We start from the raw sequence: 9,006 nt of genomic DNA, 5'->3' as shown, positions 1-9,006 counted from the left end.
GGTGATGCTGGGAGTGGTGATGGTAGTGGTGATGCTGGGAGTGGTGATGGTAGTGGTGATGCTGGGAGTGGTGATGGTAGTGGTGATGCTGGGAGTGGTGATGCTGGGAGTGGTGATGCTAGTTGTGGTGATGCTGGTTGTGGTGATGCTGGTTGTGGTGATGCTGGTTGTGGTGATGCTAGTTGTGGTGATGCTGGTTGTGGTGATGCTGGTTGTGGTGATGCTAGTTGTGATGCTGGTTGTGGTGATGCTGGTTGTGGTGATGCTGGTTGTGGTGATGCTAGTTGTGGTGATGCTGGTTGTGGTGATGCTAGTTGTGGTGATGCTGGTTGTGGTGATGCTGGTTGTGGTGATGCTGGTTGTGGTGATGCTGGTTGTGGTGATGCTAGTTGTGGTGATGCTGGTTGTGGTGATGCTATGCTGGTTGTGGTGTTGTGGTGATGCTGGTTGTGGTGATGCTAGTTGTGGTGATGCTGGTTGTGGTGATGCTATGCTGGTTGTGGTGATGCTGGTTGTGGTGATGCTAGTTGTGGTGATGCTGGTTGTGGTGATGCTAGTTGTGGTGATGCTGGTTGTGGTGATGCTAGTTGTGGTGATGCTGGTTGTGGTGATGCTAGTTGTGGTGATGCTGGTTGTGGTGATGCTAGTTGTCGTGATGCTGGTTGTGGTGATGCTGGTTGTGGTCATGCTTGTTGTGGTGATGCTGGTTGTGGTGATGCTAGTTGTGGTGATGCTGGTTGTGGTGATGCTGGTTGTGGTGATGCTGGTTGTGGTGATGCTAGTTGTGGTGATGCTAGTTGTCGTGATGCTGGTTGTGGTGATGCTAGTTGTGGTGATGCTAGTTGTGATGATGCTGGTTGTGGTGATGCTGGTTGTGGTGATGCTGGTTGTGGTGATGCTAGTTGTGGTGATGCTGGTTGTGGTGATGCTAGTTGTGGTGATGCTGGTTGTGGTGATGCTAGTTGTGGTGATGCTGGTTGTGGTGATGCTAGTTGTGGTGATGCTGATTGTGGTGATGCTAGTTGTCGTGATGCTGGTTGTGGTGATGCTAGTTGTGGTGATGCTGGTTGTGGTGATGCTAGTTGTGGTGATGCTGGTTGTGGTGATGCTAGTTGTGGTGATGCTGGTTGTGGTGATGCTGGTTGTGGTGATGCTGGTTGTGGTGATGCTAGTTGTGGTGATGCTAGTTGTGGTGATGCTGGTTGTGGTGATGCTAGTTGTGGTGATAGTTGCTATTGGTAATGATGGCAATGGTGATATTCGTTGATAATGGTGGTAGTTGTTAGTGGTAGTAGTAACTGATGATGGCATTAACTTGTATCTGTTTGAGAACTGTTGAAAACGAGAAGCGGTCATATTCTTGCGGTTCCCAAAGTCACTTTCACAAGTGTGTGTGTGTGTGTGTGTGTGTGTGTGTGTGTGTGTGTGTGTGTGTGTCACGTGGTCCAAGCGTCTGTCACTCGACCAAACAAGCTAAACAATTATTTACAGCTGTTTAAATTGCCCTAAAAGCACTCGCCTCACACCACGAATGTGTTTTCTGGGGTTCCCTATCATTTACAACATTCACATCTTGTAATATCTCTCAAAAACGTTTAATTATTGCGTTCATGTCACAGTAACGACTCCCAGTATTTACATTACAGCCGAATGGTGCGGATTGGTTTAGAAATCCGTGACGTCACTGTGTGTGTCTCCATTAATAGCCAATCAGGTGCCAGAAGCCCAGCCCATCACCATGGTTACCAGGAGACGCCAAGTGTTGCCAGATGATGATCACAGGTGTCACTACCTCCACGTGTTCGCTGTCATCGTAAGAAACATAACGTTAGTAATGGGAAAAAGAAAATGACTGATTCTTAATTTGTATTTCTACGTAAAGGCATAAATCTGAACTAATATATTAATATTTGAGAAATGTTGAACCATTTGTCTACACGAGAAATGTTAATACCTAGCAACAACGATAAGTTAATACCTAGCAACAACGATAAGTTAATACCTAGCAACAACGATAAGTTAATACCTAGCAACAACGATAAGTTAATACCTAGCAACAACGATAAGTTAATACCTAGCAACAACGATAAGTTAATACCTAGCAACAACGATAAGTTAATACCTAGCAACAACGATAAGTTAATACCTAGCAACAACGGTAAGTTAATACCTAGCAACAACGGTAAGTTAATACCTAGCAACAACGGTAAGTTAATACCTAGCAACAACGATAAGTTAATACCTAGCAACAACGGTAAGTTAATACCTAGCAACAACGATAAGTTAATACCTAGCAACAACGGTAAGTTAATACCTAGCAACAACGATAAGTTAATACCTAGCAACAACGGTAAGTTAATACCTAGCAACAACGATAAGTTAATACCTAGCAACAACGGTAAGGTTAATACCTCAACGGCGTAAGTTAATACCTAGCAACAACGGTAATTAATACTGCAACACGGTAAGTTAATACCTAGCAACAACGGTAAGTTAATACCTAGCACAACGTAAGTTAATACCAACAGCATAACGTAAGTTAATACCTAGCAACAACGGTAAGTTAATACCTGCAACAACGGTAAGTTAATACCTAGCAACAACGGTAAGTTAATACCTGCAACAGTAAGTTAATACCTGGCAACACGGTAAGTTAATGCCTGCAACAACGGTAAGTTAATGCCTAGCAACAACGATAAGTTAATACAACAACAAGATAAGTTAATACCTAGCAACAACGTAAGTTAATACCTAGCAACAACGGTAAGTTAATGCCTACAACAACGGTAAGTTAATACCTAGCAACAACGTAAGTTAATACCTAGCAACAACGGTAGTTAATTACCTAGCAACAACGAAAGTTAATACCTGTAACAACGATAAGTTAATACCTAGCAACAACGGTGTTAATAACCTAACAACGGTAAGTTAATACCTAGCAACAACCGGTAAGAAGGTACTAGCAACAACTAAGAACAACTGTGCAAAACGGTAAGTTAATACCTAGCAACAACGGTAAGTTAATACCTAGCAACAACGATAAGTTAATACCTAGCAACAACGGTAAGTTAATTAACCTAGCAACAACGATAAGTTAATACCCAGCAACAACGGTAAGGTTTACCTAGCAACAACGATTAAGTTAATACCTAGCAACAACGGTGGTAAGTTAATACCTAGCAACAACGATAAGTTAATACCTAGCAACAACGGTAAGTTAATACCTAGCAACAACGTAAGTTAATGGCCTAGCAACAACGGTAAGTTAATCCTATTGAACAACGGTAGTTAATCCTAGCAACAACGGTAAGTTAATACCTTAGCAACAACGGTGAATACCTAGCAACAACGGTAAGTTAATCCTAGCAACAACGTAAGAATACTAGCAACACGTAAGTTAATACCTAGCAACAACGGTAAGTTAATACCTAGCACAACGAATGTTAATACCGCAACAACCGTAAGTTATGCTAAGCAACGGTAAGTTAATACCTAGCAACAACGATAAATTAATACCTAGCAACAACGGTAAGTTAATACCTAGCAACAACGGTAAGTTAATACCTAGCAACAACGATAAGTTAATACCTAGCAACAACGATAAGTTAATACCTAGCAACAACGATAAGTTAATACCTAGCAACAACGGTAAGTTAATACCTAGCAACAACGGTAAGTTAATACCTAGCAACAACGGTAAGTTAATACCTAGCAACAACGATAAGTTAATACCTAGCAACAACGGTAAGTTAATACCTAGCAACAACGAAATATTATTATACTAATCATTTTTATTATTATTATTATTAATTATTATAACTATTACTCATTCATTATTATTATTCACTAATTATTATTATAATTATTATTGCTACTCTTATTACTGGTCGTGAGATCAGAGGTCGTCATGATAGCGGCAGACTGGCTGGACCCACAATATCTTCCTCAGCTCAATGATCCTCGCGGGTTTAACGCTTCATTTATCTAATGAGAATGTCCCTGTTCTGTTATAACTAAGGAGCTCCAAACCCGTAGAGAGACCCATAGAGTTGCTCGTTTTCCTTGCATCGAGAGCCCCACAACATCAGTGGAGACATCAACCAAGACTTCAACAGGTGCGTTAATCAGGTACTTGTTAAGCACCTTGACGATCAGATACACTGATTCGTTCAGTATGTCACAGTCCTGAGTGCGACGGATGGAGAGGGGCTGATGGGTGAGCAAAGGAGAGAGAGGAAAAAAAGGGGAGACATAGAGAGAAATAAAGAGAGAGGTACAGAGAGATACAAAAAAGAGAGACAAACAGAGACAGAGATATATAGAAAGACATAGAGAGAGAGAGAGAGAGAGAGAGAGAGAGAGAGAGAGAGAGAGAGAGAGAGAATATTGGCCTTGTACATAACAGTAAGGCCACCCACATCCCTCCAGTGTTGAAGGCTCTGCTGAGATCTGTCATTTCAGCCTTCAACACTGGAGGGATGAGGGCGGCCTTACTGCTATGTACAAGACCAATATTGACAAAGCACCACACTTGGCTCCACTCCGAGAACAGCGAGAAGTGAACTTCTACACAACAAGACGGACAGCCAGCAGCAACTACACTCTGACTGTAACCTTTTACAGAATATCACTTTATCTGAGATCATTTATTCCTGGAATGACTCGTGTCTGGAACACGTTCGTACAGCATAACATCAACAAAATAAAGTCAGCTGACCAAATGAAATCGCTGGCCGACAGATGGCTCCAACTTCATCCTGTTCACTGTATATCTCAAAAAAAAAAGCTTTCAAATGAGCTGATATACGGGACAGCTCTTTGCTTGTAAATAAAGTTAGTAATCCTAAACCCAACATTCTAGAATTCTGTGTAAAAAAATAAAGTGTGAGATAAAGTACATACCTGTGTAGTACATCTGCGGCGCCATGGAAGGACAGTGCAGCTGTCTGCTGTTAGTGAAGTCAATGTTGGTCCTGAGAGGTCGGTGGAAGAGTTGTTGTGTTGGTCGGTAGTTGTTGATCATGCGAGCCTTGGGTGTCACCTCGCTCCCCTGTCGTACCTGCCGCAGCCCGTGCAGCTGTAACACCCGCAGGGAGGAACACCTGTGTTAGTTGCGGTGGTATAACATGCGCTTATTAGGGGTCAACAGGTACATTGCTCTCTCTCTCTCTCTCTCTCTCTCTCTCTCTCTCTCTCTCTCTCTCTCTCTCTCTCTCTCTCTCTCTCCCTCTCTCTCTCTCTCTCTCTCTCTCGCTCTCTCGCTCCCTCTTACACGGGTTTTACAAGATTAGATTGAGGGTTCTCTTTTACTTTCTCTCTCTCTTACACGGGTTTTGCAAAGTTAGGTTAAGTGTTCTCTCTCTCTCTCTCTCTCTCTCTCTCTCTCTCTATCACTCACTTTCTCATTTTCTCTCAGTCTGTCATTCTGCGTCTCTCACCTGTTGCTTGGTGATGTAGACAGGCTTGTTAACAATCACCCAGGTGACAGTCTCGTGACAGGGAGGTTGTGTTAGTGATCCATCATAAGTAATGTAATGGTGAGAGTCAGGAAGCAGCGCCCGCACGCCCACACGCTCCACTACTGACGAGGATCCCGCCCACTTCACCCTCTGTACCGCATCTGTCAGCGGCCGTAGGCCTGCGTGACCCTGCAGGCCTACCTGTGAAGGAGAGGCAGATTAAACGGAGAGCTGGGGAGGGAGGTGCGTGTGTGTGTGTGTGTATACTCACATAATTACTCACCTAATTGTGGCTGCAGGGGTCGAGTCATAGCTCCTGGCTCCGTGTGTGTGTGTGTGCGTTGCAGATAGCAAGGAAGACCTTGGTAGTCAGGACAGAAAATAACTAACGAAGGCAAAGCGAGGAGGAGGAGGAGGCGAGGAAGAAATGACATTGAGGGAGAGGAAAGGGAGGTAAAAGTTGAAGAATGAGAATGAGAGAGAACGAGAGAGGGGGGGAGGGAGAGGTAATAGTCGTCAAGGGAGAAAGATACATGGGTGGTGTCAGGGGGGAGGGAAGAGAGGTAATTGCTGCTCAGGGAGTGTATAGTAGGGGAAGATGGGAGGGGGAAGAGGGGAAGGATGCTAGGGTGTGAGAGGGAATAAGGGGATGGAGGAGGAGGAAGAGGAAGAGGAGAAGTATGGGATGGGACTGGGAAGGAGGGTTGGTGAAGGGAACAGACAGATGAAAATGAGGGGACGAGGATGGATTTTCAGGGGAAGGGAGAGTGAGGGTGGGGGGAAGAACGAGAGGAGGGGAAAAGCGGAGGGTGTATCAGCGAGTGAGAGGGGAGGGAAGGGAAGGGGGAAAATTGCCGACTTGGAGAAGTGTAGGGGAGGTGAGGGGGAGCTGTTATTTCACTGATGGTGCCCCCTCACCCACCCTCCTGCTGTTTCACTTATACTTCCCCTCACCCTCCTGTTTCACTTATACTTCCCCTTACCCTCCCTCCTGTTTCACTTATACTTCCCCTCACCCTCCTGTTTCACTTATACTTCCCCTTACCCTCCCTCCTGTTTCACTTATACTTCCCCTCACCCTCCTGTTTCACTTATACTTCCCCTTACCCTCCCTCCTGTTTCACTTATACTCCCCCTCACCCTCCTGTTTCACTTATACTTCCCCTTACCCACCCTCCTGTTTCACTTATACTTCCCCTCATATACTTCTTCCCTCAGTAACACAAGATACATTATCCTGGTAAGCTACCTCCCTAGCCAATTATCTCCCCTTTGGCATTTTCTCGTCTCTCTCTCTCTCTCTCTCTCTCTCTCTCTCTCTCTCTCTCTCTCTCTCTCTCTCTCTCTCTCTCGCTCTCTCTCTCTCTCTCTCACCTTCTCTCTATCTTTCTCACTCTTTCTCTGCCTCTCTCTCATCTGTCACATATAAACAAACTTTGCACGGACGCAAGTCTCCTGGATTCACCAGGATTCCCAGTATGCGAACGCTCGATGTAAACACACTTACAGACGCTGCCTTCACTTACCTCACCGGGCTGTGAGGGAGAACTTCCTACCTACCTGGGTAGGGTGAAGGAAAGAAGTAGAGTGAGGAGAGGGGAAGGGAGAGGGGAGATGAGAGGAAGAGCAGCCATGAATGGAGAACAAAAAGTGAACTAAAATAGGCAGAGGTTGAACGTGCCTATGTTGGGTGTGGCCCTGCTACTGTGTGTGTGTGTGTGTGTGTGTGTGTGTGTGTGTGTGTGTGTGTGTGTGTGTGTGTGTGTGCGGGATGGCATGCTATAAGCGTTATGTATGTATACACCTACAGACGTATACAGAGCAGCTCACAGTAATATACACACATATACATAATAATATACACGGGGCCAAAAATACCAATACGAAAAAGTCTATCAGCTTTACCTGCTGTACCTCACCTGGGGAATATTCCCTCTCCCCTCCCCTCCCCCCACTCCCCTTCTCTCTCTCCCCTTTCCCTTTCCCTCTCCCCTCTCCCTGCTCTCTCTTCTATCTCCCTCTCTTCTCTCTCCTCTCACCTGTTTCCCCCACCCTCTTTTATATGCGCTCTCTTCTCCCCTACCCTTCTCTGTTTCCCTTCTTTCCATATCATCTCCCCTTCCCTTTCACCTCTCAACTTCTTCCCCTTACTCCCTTCTTGGTTCTTCCCCCTACATAACCTTCTGTCTTATCCCCCATTCACCCTCCCCTCTCTTATACGTGCCCTCTCTCTCCCATTCCTCCTCCCCAGGTGTGGGGAGTAGCGGAGGTAACGAGGGAGGTGTCTCCTCCTGGCACTATGTTTCCACCTTCCCACTCTCCCTCCAGCTTCCCTCCCTCCCTTTCCCCTCCCTACCTCCCTCTCTCCACCTCCCCTCCCTCTCACCCTCCAGCAGTCACCTACCTGTAACAAGACAGAGATGGCCACCACACCATGTGCTCTGGTCACAGCCTCAGAGAAGTTGTTGAAGAGTTGTGAGTTGAAGCCGTACACCTGCAACTGTAATGACAGAGTCTGGGTCATCTGGGGTCACCTAGCTTATTTAGTGGTCACCTAGCTTTCTTATAAGACATATAGCATCCTCAGAGTCACCTACCCTCCTTAGAGATCACCTAGTCATCTTAGAGGCCATCTAGCCATCTTAGAGGCCATCTAGCCATCTTAGAAGGCCATCTAGCCATCTTAGGAGGCCACCTAGCCATCTTAGGAGGCCACCTAGCCATCTTAGGAGGCCACCTAGCCATCTTAGGAGGCCACCTAGCCATCTTAGGAGGCCACCTAGCCATCTTAGGAGGCCACCTAGCCATCTCAGGAGGCCACCTAGCCATCTTAGGAGGCCACCTAGCCATCTTAGGAGGCCACCTAGCCATCTTAGGAGGCCACCAAGCCATTTTAGGAGGCCACCTAGCCATCTTAGGAGGCCACCTAGCCATCTTAGGAGGCCACCAAGCCATCTTAGGAGGCCACCTAGCCATCTTAGGAGGCCACCTAGCCATCTTAGGAGGCCACCTAGCCATCTTAGGAGGCCACCTAGCCATCTTAGGAGGCCACCTAGCCATCTTAGGAGGCCACCTAGCCATCTTAGGAGGCCACCTAGCCATCTTAGGAGGCCACCTAGCCATCTTAGGAGGCCACCTAGCCATCTTAGGAGGCCACCTAGCCATCTTAGGAGGCCACCTAGCCATCTTAGGAGGCCACCTAGCCATCTTAGGAGGCCACCTAGCCATCTTAGGAGGCCACGTAGCCATCTTAGGGGCCACCTAGCCATCTTAGGAGGCCACCTAGCCATCTTAGGAGGCCACCTAGCCATCTTAGGAGGCCACCTAGCCATCTTAGGAGGCCACCTAGCCATCTTAGGAGGCCACCTAGCCATCTCAGGAGGCCACCTAGCCATCTTAGGAGGCCACGTAGCCATCTTAGGGGCCACCTAGCCATCTTAGGAGGCCACCTAGCCATCTTAGGAGGCCACCTAGCCATCTTAGGAGGCCACCTAGCCATCTTAGGAGGCCACCTAGCCATCTTAGGAGGCCACCTAGCCATCTCAGG

The 9,006-nt window shown here is 46.6% G+C and overlaps 1 protein-coding gene across 1 annotated transcript in view; it reads right to left on the bottom strand.

Annotated features, from left to right (window-relative positions):
- Positions 1-1,162: 1,162 nt before the first annotated feature.
- Positions 1,163-9,006, bottom strand: part of LOC128690628 (carbonic anhydrase-related protein 10) — a 243,415-nt gene continuing 235,571 nt past the window's right edge. Inside the window, exons 5-8 of the mRNA XM_070089798.1 lie at positions 7,864-7,959; positions 5,439-5,660; positions 4,903-5,077; positions 1,163-1,805 (exon numbers count right to left, since the gene is read on the bottom strand). Coding sequence (XP_069945899.1) covers positions 1,789-1,805; positions 4,903-5,077; positions 5,439-5,660; positions 7,864-7,959 — 510 coding nt within the window. The 3' untranslated portion in view covers positions 1,163-1,788. The remainder of the gene's footprint in view (positions 1,806-4,902; positions 5,078-5,438; positions 5,661-7,863; positions 7,960-9,006) is intronic.

Source organism: Cherax quadricarinatus, chromosome 29, assembly GCF_038502225.1.
Source record: "Cherax quadricarinatus isolate ZL_2023a chromosome 29, ASM3850222v1, whole genome shotgun sequence".
Lineage (NCBI taxonomy): Eukaryota > Metazoa > Arthropoda > Malacostraca > Decapoda > Parastacidae > Cherax > Cherax quadricarinatus.
The sequence above is the reverse complement of the archived record's forward strand: the minus strand, read 5'-3'. Positions and strand labels throughout refer to the sequence as shown.